At 46.0% G+C, this 20,930-nt stretch overlaps 1 protein-coding gene across 1 annotated transcript; it reads left to right on the forward strand.

Annotated features, from left to right (window-relative positions):
• The first annotated feature begins 509 nt into the window (after positions 1-509).
• On the forward strand, positions 510-17,182 carry ADSL (adenylosuccinate lyase). Its single transcript, NM_001102377.2, is given in 13 exon segments — positions 510-724; positions 5,005-5,208; positions 6,847-6,891; positions 7,396-7,475; positions 10,259-10,430; positions 10,645-10,691; positions 11,507-11,597; positions 11,950-12,019; positions 12,164-12,311; positions 13,629-13,719; positions 14,315-14,404; positions 14,809-14,985; positions 17,053-17,182. Coding segments are annotated over 13 exon segments (1,473 nt in total). The 5' UTR covers positions 510-553; the 3' UTR covers positions 17,140-17,182.
• The last annotated feature ends 3,748 nt before the right edge of the window (positions 17,183-20,930 follow it).

A 20,930-nucleotide genomic window follows, 5' to 3' on the forward strand; every position in this document is an offset into this window, starting at 1 on the left:
GGGCATTTATTGAGCACTTACTCCGCACTGGAGAGTAGTGTATTATTTAACAATACCTGAACAATTCAGGACCCTCACATGGATTTAATGAGATTACGTGGAGAAGGCAATGGCACCCCACTCCAGTACTCTTGCCTGGAAAATCCCATGGATGGAGGAGCCTGGTGGGCTGTAGTCCATGGGGTCGCAAAGAGTCGGACAGGACTGAGCGACTTCACTTTCAATTTTCACTTTCATGCATTGGAGAAGGCAATGGCAACCCACTCCAGTGTTCTTGCCTGGAGAATCCCAGGGACGGGGGAGCCTCGTGGGCTGCCGTCTATGGGGTCGCACAGAGTCAGACATGACTGAGGCGACAGCGGCGACAGCGGCAGCGGCAGCGGCGGCAGCAGCAGCAGCAGCAGCAGCAGCAAAGAGCCTAACCCCAGCAGCCTTGAAGGCTCGGGTCTCCCGGAAACCCCAGGGGTGGAACCAAGTGGAGGAAGTCCCGCCCTCAGACTTCCCCTTCCGCCCTCGCTGACTCTGTCAGCTTCGGCGGGGTCTAGAGCCCGGGATGGCCGCGGCGGGTGACCGTGGCGGGCGGGAGGCGGCCTGCGGGCATGACAGCTACCGTTCGCCGCTTGCTTCCCGTTATGCTAGCCCGGAGATGTGCTTCCTGTTTAGCGACAAGTACAAATTCCGGACCTGGCGGCAGCTCTGGCTGTGGCTGGCGGAGGCCGAGCAGGTAACGCACGTGCCAGGCTGGGACTTACAGCGCGGGCTGAGCCTCCCCCGGCAGCTGCCCCGCTATTTTCGGCCAGGTGTTCCCTTTCCGGAGGAACGGCCCCAGGAAGGCCAGGGCAGGAGGCCCAGCAGTCGCTCCCTGTTATCTCACGTTTTAATGGTGGAGGGTTGGAGGCGGACGGTGGGCGGCGAGAAGTCCATTTACCGTTTCCGGGAGTAAGTTTTGGCGGTTCCTGTAGGAGTGCACCGCTGAGTACTCCTTCCGTGCAGTTGTGCTGGCTTCTGTACACTGCTGGGGACCAGCCCCAGCTGATCCAGGGTATTCGAAGGAGAGACGGCCTAGGCGACTATTTATATGCTAATTAGAGATATAAAGAATGATAGAATGAGGATAGCTCAGTAGGAAAATTCAGTGGAGAAAAGAGGCTGAGTAGCTTGGTTTACGCGGGAGACCAATAAAACTTCAAGACAAGAAGTTTGCACCACTTACGTAGGCCGCAGGCGCCCTCTCGAATAGCGGAAGGTGCCTCACCCTAGACACCTTCTCCAGTGGGTCTTAGAAGCCCAGGCATAATTAGTAAGCGTGGTGGGTTCCGCGCTCCAGATGGAGACTCAGCTGGAAGTTAAAGGGAAGAATGACATGGGGAGACCAAGCGTTGGTGAGCAAGGCCCGTAGCTTTATTTTCAACAGGGGCTTTTATACCCTAAGTTACACATAGAGGATAATAGGGGATGCAAAGTCAGCAGTCTTTGATTCTTATCAAAAATCAACGTTTCTTTCCTGCAAATTTATCGTATACAAATGGTTTAGGTGATTTACATCATCTTCTGGCCAGAAGGCCTACTAACATTTTATGACTCTTGACAAGGACTTATCGACAAAGACTTATTTTCTCTAAGAGTAATTATTTTAAGGTTTGGCGCCATCTTCCAAAGATAAAATTGCATTCCTATAGGGCGGATGTGTAATGGGCTTACAACAAAGAAAAGAATTTATTACCTTAAGGGTCTAAAGTTACTAACACCAAGGCCACTACTTATTTTTTCTATATACCAACTATTAATTAATACACATTCAAGGATACAATTCAGGGGATGTGAAAACTTGGCAACAAGCATTGACTCATCAATGAAATCCTTTACTAGTTTATTCTGACAGTTTTTAACTCTCTGAGAGGCTCTAAGCTATTTGAATATCTTAAGCTTCCCGTGCCTCTGGAGGCTGGGAGACTGTAAACAATCGTATGCATAGCTGCAGGAGTCTGGGTAAACTTGTCAGGCGAGTTAGAGAGCCATCTGAGGGGTTTGGATTTAAACACTCCTAATTGCCCAGGAACTTTATTAATTGGAGCTGTAAGTTAACTCTTTGACAGAGAGAGAGCAAGATGGTGGTAGGGGACAGCCCCCAGTAAAGTCAGAGGTGAGAGCACAAAGCAATAAAGTAGGCAGACTCTGGTTTTTTGGGGGAAAATGCTCGAGAATATCCGGGCGGACTCCTGAGGCTCGATCCCGCCTTTGCGTATGCCGAGCCTCCTTCCTCATGACCTTTGTCACGAGTGGAATGCCTCACCAGCTCCCGGCATCACACGTCTTTACCCGGTTAACCCAGAAAGACTTTGCAAACTAGGGGGAGGTTTCCCACGTTATAGAAGAGAAGACCAAGCCCCGATGATGTGCCATTGAGATATTTGCTTCTAACCATTATGACAGCCCACTCCAGTATTCTTGCCTAGAGAATCCGATGGAGAGAGCGGGCTATACAGTCCATGGAGTCGCCAAGAGTCGGAAATGACTGAAGCAAGTTAGCACTCTCGTATAAATAAAGGAACCCGGGTGTGAACCCGTGACCATGCAAAGCCTGACTGAACGCCCAGCCACCTCGCCCTCCACATGCCTCTGTGTAATCAGAGAGCTGTCACTGCAAAATACACATTTCCTGGGCCATTGTTTCCTCTTCACTAGACTGCCTTTTTTTGTCTCTGGGGAGAGAGAATCAGGGTAGGGGGTTATTAGATGCGAGTTATGGGTTCTGAGAGCTTCATGTAGAGGTATTCTGCCGAGCGGTTTCAGAAATAGCCCCAGAAGGATCTTCACAGAAGCGCTGAAGGAAGCTGAGAGTGATCCAGAGAGCTATAAAGTTTCCGAGGAAAATGCCACAACAAGCAAGATGGCAGTCCTCTCCGAAATGACATTCAGTAACCTCAGAAACAATCTGAGTACCTACCTAGGACCAAGGTATAGGGTCCCCGAACAGAAAACTTTCTTCCTAAATTTTACCCCCTTCCTATCACCTTGCTCAAGAAATAAAGTAGTACATGACACTAGCAGACACAATACTCTGTAATGGCTTATCTAGGAAAAGAATCTAAAAAAGTGGATGGATATATGATAACTGATTGATTTTGCTTTTCACCTGAAACTAACACATTCTTTTAAATCAACCATACTCCAATAAAAAAATTTTTAAATGCTAGCAGACATTTCTACAGTGCCTGCTATGTGTGCTAAGCAGTTTGAAGACCTTAAAAAATAATTTACTAATTCTCAAAACAATTCTTTATAAGTATGTGATTCCTATTTTACAGAGGATAAAATGAAGGCACAGATTTCATAAACACAGAGCTCGGATAACAATAATAGATCAGGACATGAAGTGTGTTGTGGTTTGTTACCTTATGGGGTCGTACAGAGTCAGCACGACTGAAGCGACTTAGCAGCAGCAGCAGCATCTACTCTGTTTTCTGTTTTACTTGGTACTCCGTGTAGATGAGGCTGATGCCAGTCACCATAGCTTGTAAGAACTTAAAGCTGGAATTGAAATGTAGAGTCGGTACGTATCCTTTCCTCTGCCCAGTCTACACATTGCCTGAAATGCATGCAATTTTGATATCTCCTGAGTCTGTATTATCTATTAGCTAGGGTGTCAAAATGAACAGCATGAAGTACATAATAATTTAATAGTTTAAAAAAAAATACTTGAGGAATAAGAGACTAGGGCAAGCGCAGAAAGTTCGTCCGCCTTGGATTTTGAGAAGATGCGTTGCTTGGGGAGGAAGCAATTTGACCACACTGCCCCCTGCTGTTCTGTTTTAGGAGGAGCCCTACGATGTCTCCGCTCAAAGATCCAAGGCAGCCTGGCCAGATGTAATGTGACCGAGGAATTGAATTTTTACTAGTTTAAATGTAAATAGCCACATCTGACTAGATAAGTCTTAAGATGTGAGCTCCTTCTCAGGACCAGGCCTTGGGACTTTGAAGTGAGGTTTGGGTAAAATTCACCAATGTACATATTCAGCACTTGGCTCCAGGGTTCCTAGCTGCCTGTGGGCTGCCAGCTATTTTTTGTCAGCCTGATTTTATTCAGTGATGGATGAATGTAAGATGTTGATGTGTTTATTTTCTCATTAATATCTCCTGGAATTGCTTTCAGTTGCACTGAATTCGCAGCACATAATTCGTTGGCAGAGCTACTAACAGTGTTGCTAATTTTGGTTTCTCTGACTAAATCCATCTAGATCGGATATAAAGCTGTGGCCGGGATCCCACACTCTGGGCATTTAAGAACCGAGCACTAAAGAGCCTAAGCAATAAATACCACAAAGCTCTCCTTTCAGGGAGTCTATACATTCTAGAGAGGAGAGACAGGCTAAAAGATGTATAAAAATGTCATATGGCAGTAAGTGCTAAATAAAACCAGGTTAAAGGGATAGCGAGTGACACCGAAGAAGGGTGTTTCACACTGATGTCAGGAAAGCCTCTCTGAGGCGATGGCATTTGAGCCCAGAGACCAGAACCTGTGAGGGAGTGAGCAGAGGTGTCGGGGCAGAAGGAACAGAAATCAGGACTACGTTGTTGTGTATATTGGAGTTTACTTAGAATATAACTGCCATGATTCATTTAGAAAGTTTCCTGGGGACTTCCCTGGTGGTCCAGTGGGTAAGAATCCACCTTCCATTGCAGGAGATGCAGGTTCGATCCGTGGTCAGGGAGGTAAGATCCCACACGCAGCAGGGCAACTAAGCTTGAGCACTGCAACTACTGAGCCCGTGCCCTCAAAAAGAGCCCCCGTGCCACAACAAAAGCCCAGCGCAGCCAGAATTTTAAAAAGATAGTTGTCTCTTCCTCCCCATGTCCTTTTAGTTTAATTGCTCCAAATTTTAGTTTAAGAATTGGAAGGTAGGGCATAAACACTAACATGAATCAGTTTTCTTTTTTACTGTCATTTCCGTTCAAATGATGTGACATAAGAAGTAACTTCATTTTATTTTGCCTGTTCTGCAGACACTGGGTTTGCCTATCACAGATGAACAAATCCAGGAGATGAAATCAAACCTGGACAACATTGACTTCAGGATGGCAGCTGAAGAGGAGAAGCAGTTGCGACATGATGTGATGGCCCACGTGCACACGTTTGCCCACTGCTGCCCCAAAGCCGCCAGCATTATCCATCTTGGCGCCACCTCCTGCTATGTGGGAGACAATACGGTAGGAGCCCATGCTGTTCTGTGTCCCCTAGGACTCAGGCTTTATAATATCTTTATACATTTTAATTGATTTTGTCCATTTTAGGAAGTGAGTCCATAGGTCTTAGGATCTCAGCGCTCAGGATTTTTCTGCTTTTGGTATCCTTCCAGTCTAAACTGTAAACCCCTAATGACCTCCATAAAGTGATTTACAGATACTGCCTATATACATCAGTATGCTGGACATAGCTGAAAGCTTAGCATTTTAGTGGCCAAAGTACTTTTCCAAAGGGATTTTCTTTCCAAAGTCCTTTATAACTCTTAACTTTGACTTCTGAAAAGAAAAGGTAATTGCATTATAATTCTTAAATCCTTTAATTAGCAAAAGTGTCTCATAGTCAAACATGAAAAAGTAACAAGCAGGCATTTTCCTAAAAGTTTACTAGGTGAGCACTTCATATGTATTCATTTTTTCATCACAACAGGCATAATAGATGCTGTTGTCTCCATTTTTAAATAACTTTATTAAGGTATAATTTAATACCATAAATTCATCCATTTTAGATGGATAGTTCAGTGAGCTTTAATAAATTTATGCAACATTCAGCCTCACCACATGCTAGTTTTAGAACACACCCCTCATCCCAAGACGGTCTGTCTTGCTTGTTTGCCATCAGTCCCCACTCCTTCCAGACCCAAACAACTGAGACCTGCTTTTTGTGTCTATAGTTGTGTCTTCTCGAAATTTCACGTAAATGGATGCAGAATATATAGTCTTTGGCTCTGGCTTTATAATCCCCACCTCCACAGATGAGGAAACTTAAAGAGGTTGAAGAACTTGCCCAACCTGGAAAGTATACAGCCCTGGGTAGAATGACTCCAAACCTCTGCCCTAGTCACAGTGCACCCGTGGGACTAGAAGTTAGAATCCAGATACACTTCCAGTTCAGAAAGAAGCCAGTAGTTTTTAAGTTGCCCCCACATAACTTTTTTTTGTCTAAAGTGGTACATAATTAAAGGCATCTGTGTATAATTAGTGAGTCAGATAATGGGAGAAGAGCAGTCCTCTAACTTGGAGTAGGCTTTTTAAAAGTATCCAGCGTGTAGTTGGGCTCAACAGTTACCGTCTCAAGCATGTGTTGGAGTTGCTTGCAACACTTACATCATCTCACTCCCCCAAGAACAGCGTTAAATTTCCTGAACCTAGATCCTTTAGTTCATGCCTTTTTTGTTGTTAGCAATGACAGACATGGAAAGAGAAGGGAGCAGAGACTAATGGAATGTGCCCTGTGGAGTCTTCTCAGAAACTCAAATGCTATTGTCCGGGAAGATATAAACCCTGTTGACCTGGACATCTTTGTCATATTCATGACAGGGCTGCCCCTTATCATTTTCCAGTTAAGTTAGATACCCCATAAATGAGCTTTATAAGTATAAAGGCTTTGTGCTTATAGATCCTAGCAGTACTGCGCTCCCAGTTGGTAGGCTTTTAAGGCAATAATCAGAAGAGTTCTGTTAGCAGCTTCTGACTTGCACAGTGTATTGCTGAAAGTAAGTTAGGCAACTAGCTAAGAAACCCAGATGTGACGGCCGTAACGTGTTAGGTCATAACATTTGGGCAAAGCTGATTAATGTCAGACCACTGCATTTTCCCTTGCAGGACCTGATTATTCTCAGAAATGCATTTGACCTGCTTTTGCCAAAGGTAAGAAGTTGACGAATTTCCTGCCAGTCCTAAGATTCCCTGTGACAGGAGATGGGCACCACCTTGAATAAATCAGCACAGTATAGATCTAAATAAGTTACTGTGTACTCAGATGAATGATCCTAGATCACATCTCTAGAACTAATTGTCTCTTCTTGAATTAAAACAGTGTATGAGTTTGTGCTTTTAAAGCATAGCCTTTTAAGTGAGGGAAGTGTAACCAGCAGCATGTTGCTGGAATGTGTGGGTCAGATTATGATTTTGTTTTTCTTCATGAGCATGCCAGTGGTGTTAAAACTATGCAGAAATAATTTGTGGCATTTTAGGTAGTCAACTCAGTTTTTGAATGTTGTTTGGTACTTTAAGGTACAAAGATGGAAAAATGTGGCCTCTGCCTTCTGTGAGCTGGAAGTGTAATTGTAGATGAATTTGTCTCCAGGTTTAGTTCCTGTTTATGCAGTGCTCAGCCTGAATTCACCTTTCTCCCACACCGTCTCGTTGCAGCTTGCCAGGGTGATCTCTCGGCTTGCCGACTTTGCCAAGGAACAAGCCGATCTCCCCACCTTAGGTTTCACACATTTCCAGTAAGTGAGAGGGTTATCTCTTGGGGGTTGGGCTTATTTATGGGCATTCAGCTTCCATTTATTCCTTCAGTTCTCCCTTCTCCATGGTAACCTTGAGTTAAGAAAACTCAAAATATAAGCACTTGGGATGCCTATGAGGAATGAAGCTTATACCTACCTTAGAAGCTGTACTGCTGAGAGAGTAACCTGATGGTTCGTCTCACTGAAAACTACGTATACAGTTATGTATTCAGAAAGCGTTCTCTTTTTGTTGTTGCTGTTACTACTCTAACACTTCTGGTATCCCCTTTGCCTACAGGGAAATCTTATAGTGGTAGGGAGGAGGTTGGAAAGCAGATCCTATTTAGGTCACAGGGCCTGACCCTTCCTTTCCCACTCCGGAATCAGTGCTGGTTGGTAGAAGCAGCCCCGGTGGTTCTCCAGGTCAGGATAACAGATGGCTAGTTGGGGTCACTATCAAGGACCAGAGTTCAGGTGGGCATCTTCCTGTGGCGTGAGTGGGAAGGAGAGGGGCTCTCCCAGCCTTGTGGCCCAGGAAGGGGACACTCTTGATTGCTCCCTTCTTAGATCTGTTTCCACTCTGCCTCTCAAGAAGGTGCTCTTGATTCAGTGATTCCATTCTTGAGTATTTAATGCAAGTAATCCAAATTATGGAAAAAGCTGTATGTACAAAGATCATTGTTATATTATTTATGATGGTAGCCTTGGAAACAATCTATAAATGTCTAAGAATAAGAGAATACTTAAATAAGACTGTAGTATATACATAGGTTAGAATAATACACAGCCAGGAAAATGATGCTTGTTAGATTAATAAGACATGGGAATGCATGTGTAAATGCATGGGAATGCAGCATGTAAATTGTACAGAGATTGGAAGGTGCACCAAGATGTAAATACTGATTACTCTGGCCTTTTTTTTTTAACGTGCAAGCATTTTTATGATTACCAAGTAAAACCCTTTTTTAAAGCCGATGATGTCATTTTTGGATTGCTAGTGGCAGGTTTCAGGTGATGATATTTGAGTCGTGGTGTATTGGCATCTGCCTTATGTTTTGACGGGGTAGGTATTGCTATGGCAACAAGGATATCATCTCCTGTAGCTTAGGAAAGCCTATTGAGTTGAATTTAACCTTCCTTAAAATTAGGGCCTACATTATTGGTTGCAGAAACCAGAAGGATTTGTTCATGTGAGGGGGTTGTTGCTCCGTGTTTGTGGCTGAGCCATGACAAAGGTTGCCCTCTGTGCTGGCTCCCTCCACACCTGGCATCATCTGTGTTGCAACCCTTCTTCGGCATCTGCTAGAGAGTATTCAGGGAATACAGCCATTCCAGTATTCCTTTGGGGATGGTGGAATGAGAGGTGTCTGCTGCCACAGTTGGCAGGTGTTAGGAACTCAGAAAATGGTACTGATGCATAGATCTCACCGCAGAACGGATCAGTCCCTGCAATTAAAAAGAAACAGCTTTATTGAGATACAACTGATGTACCATAAAATTCACCCATTTTTTTGTATATTTACAGAGTTTATGCAGTCATTACCAGTGTGTAATTTCAGAATATTTCCATCACCTCCCCCTCAAAAGACCTGTACCCTTTAGGAGTCCCTCCCATCTCCCCATTCCCTATCTCTTGGCAACCACAAATCTGTTTTCTGTTTGTGGATTTGTCTCTTGAACACTTCAATCAAGTAGAATCGTGCAGTACTCATCTCCTTGTGACTGGCTTCATTTCACTTAACATGGCATTTTCAGTGTTCATCCATGTTGTAGCATGTGTCATTACTTAATGTGTTTTACAGCCAAATAACATACCATTATGTGGATACGCTACCTTTTATCTGTTCACCAGTTGCTGGACATTTGGATTGTTCCCACTCTGCTGCTGTTGCGTGTAAGGCTGCTATGAATAGGTCCACGCAAATTTCTTTTCTTTATTATACCAATAATCTATTTAAGGAAAACTATCTAAAGATTAATTGGGGATTATGTGTCTGCTTTGGACATTCTTAGTGGGGTGCCTTCCTGTCGCCAGCTGTCAGTATCATTCGCCTAATAGAGAAGGTTAGGTAATCTATTAGAACTCTGGCTTTATTATAGTTTATTCATAATCACGTTTTATGTTATAAACAGACCTGCTGTTGGCTGGCATTGATTTAGACTGAAGACAAAGCCATTAGCTGTTCAGTTAGAGTCCTCTGATTGTGCGTGTGTCCAGGTGGTTCTCTGCGGCTCAGCTCGGTCTTCATCAGGTCTTGACTCTTTCCAAAGTCCTTTCTTTCCTGCCGGTCTAGAGTCACGGTCTCCAGTGTCCTTGTTTTACTTTTTGATAGCATTTTAAAAATGAGCAGTTATCTTGCTTGTTTACTTTTTTACACTACAGTCTGAGCTCCACTGGACAGGGACTTGGTCTGTTCTGTTCTTTGTTGTATTTCCAATACCAGCAACACATTAGATGCTTGGCAAGTGTTTGTTATGTGTGTATTTCTTGCCAAGATCTAGGGACAAACAAAGCAGACATTGTCTCTGCCCTTATAGTGCCTCTTGATGATGAAGCAAGAGCTATGCTAGTGGCCCTTTAGTTTTATAACCTTTGAATACTTATGAATGACATTGAATCTGCTTAACTAGTATTTGCTTAAGCTTTTTAGCTCTTGTTTTGTCTTCACTTTAATTCTTTCCCTTCCCAGGGGTAACAGTGATTATTAGAAGAAGCAACGAAGGTTTTATGAAACAAGTCATTGGTTTGAGACTTCTGTGTGTTCTCTTTGGGTTGTGTTCAGGCCTGCTCAGCTGACCACAGTTGGGAAACGTTGCTGTCTCTGGATTCAGGATCTGTGCATGGATCTCCAGAACCTGAAGCGTGTCCGGGATGAGCTGCGCTTCCGAGGCGTGAAGGGTACCACTGGCACCCAGGCCAGCTTCCTGCAGCTCTTCGAAGGAGATGACCAAAAGGTGTGCTTTGAGAGTGACCTGGATGAGGCAGACCCAGCCGTGGGAGTGCCAGAAACAAAGCTGACCCCCGGGATGGTGGGAGCGATGAATCTTGGGGTGGGTACAGTCTCGACTGGAAGGGTACTGAAAGCATAAACCTGGGCAGGATGACGTGTCACAATGTTTTCCTACTAGACATGCCTGGATTTCTATGGGGATGTCTTTTTTTCCCAAGGTAGAACAGCTTGACAAGATGGTGACAGAAAAGGCAGGATTCAAGAGGTAGGTGAGTGGGGAAAGTGTCGGCCTCCCTGTTAGGTAATAAAAGGCAATATCCCTCCAGATTTGGCCTTAGCTGTTTGTTTCTTTTCTGTGTCTTTCCGCCCATTTCCTTCTATCTCTGGTGTGGTTTTGTTTCCTGGATTCTATTATATTCCTTATAATTTTTAAGAAAAAAGGGAGCTGTTTAGCTGTGAGTTCAGGAGAATAGCCTTACCTGTGTTGTTTTGGCTTTGTTTTTACTAAAGGCCTCTGACAGGTTGGTCTCAGTCTGTCTATTTGCTTCAAGGGCCCCCAGGCTCCCCTGTGGTTCCTTGTTTTTGTTGTTTTTATGTAAAATATTTCTTTCTTTCTTTATTTGGTTGCAATGGGTCTTACTTGAGTCATGTGAACTCTTAATTGTGGTATGTGGGATCTGGTTCCCTGACCAGGGATCGAACCCGGGCCCCCTGGATTGGGAGCACAGAGTCTTAGCCAGTGGACCACGAGGGAAGTTGTCCCTCACCCCTCCCCCCTCCCCCCCAACCCACCACGTTGGCTCCTTGTTTCAGGCACTTCACTGGGCTGCAGCAGAGGCTGCAGAACAGAGGCTTGCTGGACTGTGTCCTCCTTGGGTCAGGGCGGCCACCTAGGTTTAGTAAAAAGTGGGGTGGGGAAGTGCAGTTTCTTCCTGGAGCCACTAATCAGCACAGTCCTGGACTCAGTGCAACTTAACACCTCAGTGAGACCAGCCTTTGCTTAGGCTCTGCGTTGGCTCCCTTGTCTGACAGTTACATTTTGAAATATTTTCACTTAAAGCTCTTTCTATTTATTTCTAGGGCTTTTATCATCACAGGGCAGACCTATACACGAAAAGTAGATATTGAGGTGCTCTCTGTGCTGGCTAGCTTGGGGGCATCGGTGCACAAGGTAAGTGGAGGCAGCGGTGGGTAGTCGGCACACAGACTGACCCCCAGCCTCAGGCTCCGACTTCATCGTGCTCTCAAGAGATGTCAGATAGCGCTGTTCGTAATTTGGGTCTGTCAGGGGAGCCTCTTAAGTGAAGGTGTGTGAAAAACAAGGGTTGGGTCCTGCATTGCCCTTAAGTTCATCTCGCCACCGTCTGCCCGTGATGTCCTAGTGGTGTCTCCCCAGAGCGTTACCGTGCTGACGGTCAGCTCGGTGGCAGCACCCGAAGCGCTCACCTCCTCCGTCAGTCTAGCCCCTGCCTGGGCCCCGAGCACTGAGAATGGGGGTGACGCCTGGCCCCTGCTTCCCTCAGATTTGTACCGACATACGACTCCTGGCAAACCTCAAGGAGATGGAGGAGCCCTTTGAAAAACAGCAGATCGGTGAGTGTCGTGTGGAGACCTGGGAACACCGCGAGATGCGGCGGGTTTGTGGGCGCGTGTGAGCAGTTCAGCCGGCAGCCTGCTCGGCCTCCCACTGTTCCCTGAGGTCTTCCTGCCTTTGCTTCTTGTCCTTTACACGGGTAGGCTCAAGTGCAATGCCATACAAGCGGAACCCTATGCGCTCAGAGCGGTGCTGCAGCCTGGCCCGGCACCTGATGGCCCTTGTCATGGACCCCCTGCAGACGGCATCTGTGCAGTGGTTTGAACGCACACTCGATGACAGTGCCAACCGGTCAGTGAAAGGGGCATCACACACGGCAAGCTGTAGGAGGGCACAAAGGGCCTGGGAGCAACAGGACTACAGAGCATCCCTGTGTTCCCTCCTCGTCCATAGGAGCCTGGAGTCTTAACCGGGAGGCAGGAACGCGGTACAGTGTGATGCGTGTTAGAATCTGTACAGGGTATCCTTGCGGGGGCAAAGACGGGGTTGGGAGGCGTCGAGGGAAGCTTGACAAGGAGGCGGTGCTGTAGACTGAAGAAGTCTAGGTGGTTAACAAGCGAGGCGAAATCAGAAGCGTGGATAAAGCAGAGGCAGGAGAAAGAACGGTTTGGAGAGTTAGTTACTGGTAGTCAGGTAGCCCTGGAGAATGAAGTCCGTGGCAAGGAATGCTCGTGGAAAATAGCCAGTTTATGAAGGGCCTTCTGGGCCCTGAAAACGAGGGTAGTAGATGTTGTTCTGATGGCGGGTGGTGTCAGCTGTGGTATCTTGGCACAGTGACCTCTTGATTAGGTCCAAGATGGGCCAGGAGTAATTAGTAGTTACTAATAAGGTACCAGCATGCACGTGACTTTCTACTTTATGTATATACTTATTTGAAAGCAGATTCACTGTCATTTGCTTGTATTCTGCTGGAATTTCTTGAGAGGAAATGATCAGTAGTTAAAGCCAACTCTCTGGATTGTGTTCATAATCCAGGATTTATGGAAATAAAACATGTGAACTCATTCGGAAGTCAGACATTGACTGTATTTTAGCAAACTGTGACCCAGTCATCTGTGCCCACTAAAACACCCTGCAACAGTTTGGAGAATCAGGTATAAGACAGGATGCTGGTCAGAACAAGTTAGGAGGCTGCTTTAAAAACCCACGCCCACGCTGGCATGGCGGCAGTGTGACTGGAGAGGATGTGGATATAAATTGATGTCACGGGGACTGGCCTGGGCAGTTGGCTGGAGTGGGGGTTTAGATGGTGATGGTGTGCTGGTGCCATTTCCTGAGGCAGGAGCTACAGGAGAGGAAGAGTAGGGTGAGGAGCTGAGCAGGAGGCAGTGGAGAAGCATCTGCATTCAGTCCTGGGCTTGCGGAACCTACCGATGAGCCGGGTGGAACTCTCCAAATAGGTGTATGGCCTGGCGCCTGGGCAGGTGGTCTGGGCAAGAGGTGGTAGATTCAAGGGTCATCAGGATATTGAGGCTGTTGAAGGGAATTGTCCAAGTGGCACATCTGGCATGAGACGTCAGTAGGGCAGCTCCTTGAGGCACACCCTGCATTTCACGGAAATTGTTATTTGTTTTAAGTTATAACTGAATTGGCTGTTTGTTTTTCTAGACGTATCTGTTTGGCGGAGGCGTTTCTCACTGCAGATACTGTACTGAATACGTTGCAGAACATTTCTGAAGGATTGGTGGTATACCCCAAAGTAAGAGGCCTCGCTGAAAAGCGCAGTATTCAGGAGGGGTTGGAGTGTGGCAGGGAGTGGGGCCTTGTGCTCTGGAGTGAGCGTGTTGGAGGAGCACTTCCCAGCCAGAGCTCACTCTCCACATTGTGACACGAGCTCTCAGGAACAAGTCTGTGGAATTCGTAGACCGGTTTATAGACCAGGAAAGAGGCAGCACTTTGAATTGGCTGAAAACTGTCTGCCACCCTGAGTCATCGGCTTTGCTGTGGCTGGCGCGGTAGACTGTTCCACTGGCCCGTTTGTAGGTGCCTGAGGCGGATGGGTTTGTTTCCATTCTGTACTCAGCTCCTGAAGTCAGGCCCCGAACTGGAGCAAACTTGAGGTTTGAGGAATTTTTCTGATGAAGTCAGTATCCCTTTTTAAAATCAGAATAATACTCTGGAGTATGAGAAGACTTAAAAATACAGTATAGAATAAGACAAATTCCTCTACCCTCTTTCTTCGTGGACATGGGAGAACACGTCCCCACTGTGCATGATTTCGGTCGTAGTTTATGTCTTACTGTGCGTACGACTTTGTAACCTGAGGCATCCTTCTTGGCGCTTCACTCTTCCAGGTCATTGAGCGGCGCGTTCAGCAGGAGCTGCCTTTCATGGCCACAGAGAACATCATCATGGCCATGGTGAAAGCCGGGGGTAACCGCCAGGTGTGTAGCCCTCGTGCTCCTGCATAAATTGAAAGCACTGCACCTTTGGTCCTGCTCTCCTCCCTGAAGAAGGGTGGACGAAGGTGTTTCTGTCCTTCCCTTCAGTCATGGCGTTGGTGCAGAACAGTGACAACAGGCTGTCACAGAACAGGCTTATCTTTGGAGGGTGATGGTGGTGAAATCAGTTAATTAAAAAGTGACTTGCTTAATCACTTGTAGAAAAAGTCTGCTTTCAGTGAAGAAATTAGGTTTTAGATTCCATGGGAAATGCCAGGAACTGGGCAGGACATAAGAGCAGATGGTTCATGAAACTTTAGAAGAGGCCTTTGTAGCACCAGCCATAAACAGCGTCAACGTTCAAATGCCTGCTGTTAGTGAGACCCCAGTGCCTCCTGTCTTCCCAGGATTGCCATGAGAAAATCAGAGTGCTCTCGCAGCAGGCAGCTGCCGTGGTCAAGCAGGAAGGGGGTGACAATGACCTCATCGAGCGCATCCAGGCCGATGCCTACTTCAGTCCAATCCACTCCCAGCTGGACCATTTGCTGGATCCTTCTTCTTTCACCGGCCGTGCGTCGCAGCAGGTAGGCCTCAGAGCGTTTCTGGGGGCTGCAGTCCTCCCCAGACACGCTCTGTTTACACTGCTGGGCTGCAGAGCCTAGAATACAATCTGTGTTTCTGCTTCATAGGAGGTATGATGAGAACGGGGCTAGTTAGAATTCAGGGCAGGTTGCCGCCTAAAACTTAAAGTGAAAGTCACTCATTTATGTCCGATTCTTTACAACCCCATGGACGAAACAGTCCATGGAGTTTTCCAGGCCAAAATACTGGAGGGGGGTATCCTTTCCCTTCTCCAGGGGATCTTCCCAACCTAGGGATGGAACCCAGGTCTCCTGCATAGCAGGCGGATTCTTTACCAGCTAAGCCACAGGGCAATCTAAAACTTAAAATGTGGTTATTTTGGGAATGCCTTACGTTCGTTTCTCCCTGAGGATTTCTCTGAACTCTGCTTTGGTCTGCAGCCTGTGGTGTAACGGACAAAGACTGGGTTTTACTGTCAGGTGGCTCCGGGTCTGGGCTTCCTGGGTAACTCAGTTGGTAAAGAATTCGCCTGCAATGAAGGAGACCCTGGTTGGATTCCTGGGTCAGGAAGTTCCCCTGGAGAAGGGATAGGCTACCCACTCCAGTATTCTTGGGTTCCCTGGTGGCTCAGATAGTAAAAAATTCACTTGCAATGCGGGAGACCTGGGTTCCATCCCTGGGTTGGGAAGGTCCCCTGGAGGAAGGCCTACAAACCCACTCCAGTATTCTTGCCTGGAAAATCCCCATGGACAGAGGAGCCTGGCGGGCTACAGTCACAAAGAGTTGGACATGACTGAGCAACTAAGCGCAGCACAGTAGCAGCTCCGGGCTCAGTCTTGACTTCCTGCTTTTACTGGCTGATGGGATAGAGGTACATATCTCAGAGTGTGGACTGAAGGGCCTCGCTTGGTGCGTAGTAAGTATTCAGTAAACATTTGTCACTTTTCCTCATGGCCTTTTGAAGATTACAAGGGCTAATTCAAAAATATTCATTGAGTGCAGACTAGGTGCTCAGATTGTGTTTGGGTGCTGTGTTTAATTCTGGTGCTTTAAAGATGACTAGATAATCCTTATCTTCAGGGAACTCAAAACTTAACGGTAAAGGCTTGTACGTAGGTCAGTGTGATATCAAGTACATGCAAGAATTGAGGGAAGCACACCTTTTTTAGGATCACTAAAGACACAACCCTAGGGTAGTAGAAGTTGGAAAAGACTTCTCAGAAGACATGATACCTGAGCTGAATCTTAAGGACAAGTAGGAGTTACTTGTAGGGAACACCAGGATGTGAAGAGATGACAGATGCATGGATGTCCAACATGGGAGAGAGTTGCCAGATTGTCAGGTGCCCCCAGAGTAGCTAGGATTAATGTAGAAGACAGATGGGAACCTGTCATTTATATCTGAGACACTGATGGACTGGATTTGAAGGACTTAAACTGGAGGTGAGAAGACCAATAAGGAGGCTGCTGCAACGGGTGAGCAGCTGGTGACGAGGGCTCCGAGCCAAGGCTGGGGTAGACAGACGCACATAGGGCGCAGGTCCGAGGGCTGTTAACGGTAGGTTAGTCACTTGGAAGCTGGGTGAAGGGGAGGAAGGAAGAAGCATGACGATTTTAGCTTTGGTGATGGGTGGGGAGTGGTGAGACCAATGGAAAGGGTACAGCTGGCTGGTTTGGGTGGGCAGCAGCCTGGTGGGGCAAGCTGCCTGTGTTTAGGGAGAGATTTCTGCAGGGAGTTGAGAAAAATAGAAGCTCAGTGGTTTGTCATCCATGACATCCATACATCTGTCGTCTCTTCACATCCTGGTGTTCCCTACAAGTAACTCCTACTTGTCCTTAAGATTCAGCTCAGATATCATGTCTTTTGAGAAGTCTTTTCCAACTCCTACTACCCTAGGGTTGTCTCTTTAGTGATCCTAAAAAAGGTGTGCTTCCCTCAAACATAAAAGTAGCATAAAAGTTTGTCCAAGTAAGTCTCTGTGTTATGAAGTGGCATTGAAAAAAGGATTCTCAGATTTCTCAAATTTTAACATTTTCTTCTGTCTTGCATTTGCTTTCCTCTTTGACAGGTACAGAGATTCTTAGAAGAGGAGGTGTGTCCCCTGTTAAAACCGTATGAAAGTGTGATGAAGGTGAAGGCAGAATTACGTCTGTAGAGTTGGAAGAGAATTAAATAAAAACCATTGTTGGCTCTGTTAACTTTTATTGCCGAGTCATAAAAACTATTACCCTAGTGCCATATTTTATTTCAGGAACTGTTACCGTAAATTAATACGGCACTTTTTTTTCTTTCCATGGTGCTTTCACATTTCTTACATTTGCAATGCCGAAATAAATTGCACTGTAGTTGGACTCTGTTTTTCACAGCAACACAAGTTTGCATAATAAATATAGCTCATAGTTTGCACTCTACTCTTTGAAGGCACATTTTCCAGCTAGTCTAATCCTTTTTACATGTTCACTTGATTGCAACATGGTGAACAAATTCTTGGTCCTCTCTTCTGAAAGTGAGTTTTATCTGGGCCTTGCAAAATAATCTGGATTCAGTGATTCATTATGGCCACATACCTACATTTCAGTTGTATTTGATGAGAATAAGTAGTGAAATTTAGAGCTGTGATAAATTGTCAAAGAAACTGATGTGATCTTCAGGTTGACTCAGCTGAAGTTGTGCCCAGCTTCATTTGCTCTTTGGAGAGGGCTGTCTGTCAAGGAGATGCTAACTGGATGTATTGATCTCATTGAGGCATTTGACAGTCTCTGATCCTGACAGCTGACTGAACCAGCTGCTGTCAGAGGTGAAAGGGAGTGGACGATCACCCCCCTGGAAGGAAAGCACTATTGTTACGCCATAGGCTTCTGTCCTGGGCCCTGCCTCATTCTGCATATTTTTCCAGCAGAGATGAAAAGGAAGAAAGCTTATTTCTCAGTTTTGCAGATGACACAAAACTAGGACAGTTAACCAAGGCGTTTATTTGGTAAGATAATTAAGATGTCATCCAAAGAAAATAGATTAACCAGAAGTGGTTGCCAGTGAGATCAGAGTTTTAGGATATGTTGATGGTAGTGGTATCGGGCGAAGCCATTAGTCTCCATATTCCAGGCTCATGGCGTTGTGATGAGACACTCATGGGGTGTCTCAGTTTCAGACACCCCATCTGAGGAACAGAGATAAACACGAGATCCAGCCTCCAAGAACATAGGAGTGGTGAAGCAGTGTTAAGGCTCAGACCTTGTAAGAGAAAACTTGGCATTGCTTCAAATATTGTCATGAGGAAGAGAGACACAGCTGAGACCCGTCCATACCTGTGGTTGAGAGTCTAAAGCAGGTTTGGGCCCAGACATCGGAACTGCTCGGAGTTAGTGCTTCTCCCCGCTCTTCCCCCTCAGATCACCTAGTAATCAGGAGTGGGGGTGTTGTGAGGGTGGAGCGGCTGAATCCTCCCCAGGTGTATCAAATCAAAGGCAGCCCAAGGTGAAGAGCTCGACCTATTGGGAAGAAGAGCAGGACGTGATCCTTAAAGTCAAATCTAAAGTACAGTTCAGGGCGACCGGCAGGCATGGACCACCATGTGGCATTTCAATTCCTCCAGAAACAATTTGATTTCTCTGTTAGTCCTCTCGTGAGAGTCTGGGAGGGATGTTTGAAACTACTAGATCTGTGACCCAAGTGATTAATCACAGAGTGCTGTTCAGACACACATCTACTTCCTTCTCCAGTACGGGCTGCCAGAGAGGAAGCAGGTGCTACCAGAGCATCTGCAATCTGAGAGCTGCTAGTACACACACGGGGCGGGGGGTGGGGGGTGGGCAGGATATTGGACACCATGGGTTTTAGTTAATTTCCTCATAGCAAATAAGGAAATAGAATGCCAGTCTTGTTTGACAATTCTGATTGCTAGTGATCTGTGGTTTGGCTGGTTTTCCTTTCTGGGCTATTGGAGTGGGCGGATTTCCTTTTTTTCATTCTCTTTTGGTTTTATTTTTATATACTTGTGATATATTCTTAAGTGCAGTTTGTTATTTTAACATTTTTATTAAAGACATTTGGGTGGGTGGCAGGTTGGATGAGGAGAGAACATGGCATCTCGAAAATTAGATTGAATTCAGTTAACCAGTGATGCAAGAAACCCTAGGATCTGAACCACCAGAAATTAGAATCTGAACCATCCAGAAATCAGGGTCTGGGCAGGCTGTGGGGCCAGCTGCAGTCAGATACCTGGGCAGTCACTGCCCTCTTTCCCTGCTACTGCTGTCACTTCAGTCCTGTCTGACTGTTCGACCCCATAGACAGCGGCCCACCAGGCTCCCCTGTCCCTGAGATTCTCCAGGCAAGAACACTGGAGTGGGTTGCCATTTCCTGCTCTGATGCATGAAAGTGGAAAGTAAAGTGCAGTCACTCAGTCGTGTCCGACTCTTAGCGACCCCATGGACTGCATGCAGCCCACCAGGCTCCTCCGTCCATGGGATTTTCCAGGCAAGAGTACTGGAGTGGGGTGCCATATGATAGCCAGGAGAGCCTGGTGTCCTGCAGTGGAAGCACAGAGGTTAGGTGCCTCCAGAAGAGTGATGTAAACCCAGGGTCTGACGTGAAGAAAGTACTCAGAGAAGGTCATTTTCCTTTCCAAGCCCAGGAGAGCTTGCCAGCCTTCTTGATGGTTAGTTGGGGAACAGGCTGAGACCTGATGCTGCTGTTGGTTTGGTCCGCCTACCAGGGCTGAGTGCATCCTAAACTTGAACCAACCAGAGAATGGAGGACATGTCAACATCAAAAATGAATAGTAAAAAGTTTAAAAAAAAAGACTAGAAAGCTACATAATGAAACTGGTTTCTTGGATAATGAGTTTAAGGGGATTTTCTTCCAGTTTCATTGAGGTATAATTGACATACAGCTCTGTATAATTTTAAGGTGTACAGCATAATGACCTCACAATAAGCCTAGTAAACATAAATTTTTTTAATTAAAAATATTTTCTAATGAGAACGCTTGGGATTTACTCTCCTAACAACTTCCATATGTAACATACAGCAGTGCTAATCACGGCCTCCCGGCTGGTGCAGTGGCAAAGAATTCACCCGCTAGTGCAGGAGACGAAGTAAACTCTCTTTCGATTCCTGGGTCAGAAAGATCCCGTGGAGAAGAAAATGGCAACCCGCTCCAGTATTCTTGCCTGGGAAATCCCATGGACAGAGGAGTCTGTTGGGCCACAGTCTGTGGGTTTACAAAGAGTCAGACATGACTAAGTGCACACATAAACACTGTTAATTGTATTTATCATGTTGTACAATATACCCCTGCTGCTGCTGCTGCTAAGTCCCTGCAGTTGTGTCTGACTCTGTGACCCCACAGATGGCAGCCCACCAGGCTCCCCAGTCCCTGGGATTCTCCAGACAAGAATACTAGAGTGGGTTGCCATTTCTTTCTCCAATGTACCCCTAGATCTTCTTTGTAAGTGGAAGTTTATACATTTTGGGGGGCAGGGGCAGGGGTGAACTGGTCGGCATGTAGAACTTCCCAGACCAGGGGTTGAACTTGTGCCCCATGCAGTGGAAGTGCAGTCTTCACCACTGGACCACCAGGGAAGTCCAAAGACGTTTGTACCTTTTGACTGCCTTCAACCAGGTCTCCTTGCTCCCACTCCTTACATCTGGTAACCGAAAGTCTGATGTTTTTCCTATGAGTTTGTTTTTGAGATAGTCCTACAACACTATGTTAGTGTTTATGTTGGTTTGGTCCGCCTACCAGAGGTGAGTGCATCCTAAACTTGAACCAACCAGAGAATGGAGGACATGTCAACATCAAAAATGAATAGTAAAAAGTTTAAAAAAAAAGACTAGAAAGCTACATGATGAAACTGTGGTTTCTTGGATAATGAGTTTAAGGGGATTTTCTTCCAGTTTCATTGAGGTATAATTGACATACAGCTCTGTATTAATTTCCTGTTAA

Source organism: Bos taurus, chromosome 5 (assembly GCF_002263795.3).
Source record: "Bos taurus isolate L1 Dominette 01449 registration number 42190680 breed Hereford chromosome 5, ARS-UCD2.0, whole genome shotgun sequence".
In the NCBI taxonomy this organism is placed as follows: domain Eukaryota; kingdom Metazoa; phylum Chordata; class Mammalia; order Artiodactyla; family Bovidae; genus Bos; species Bos taurus.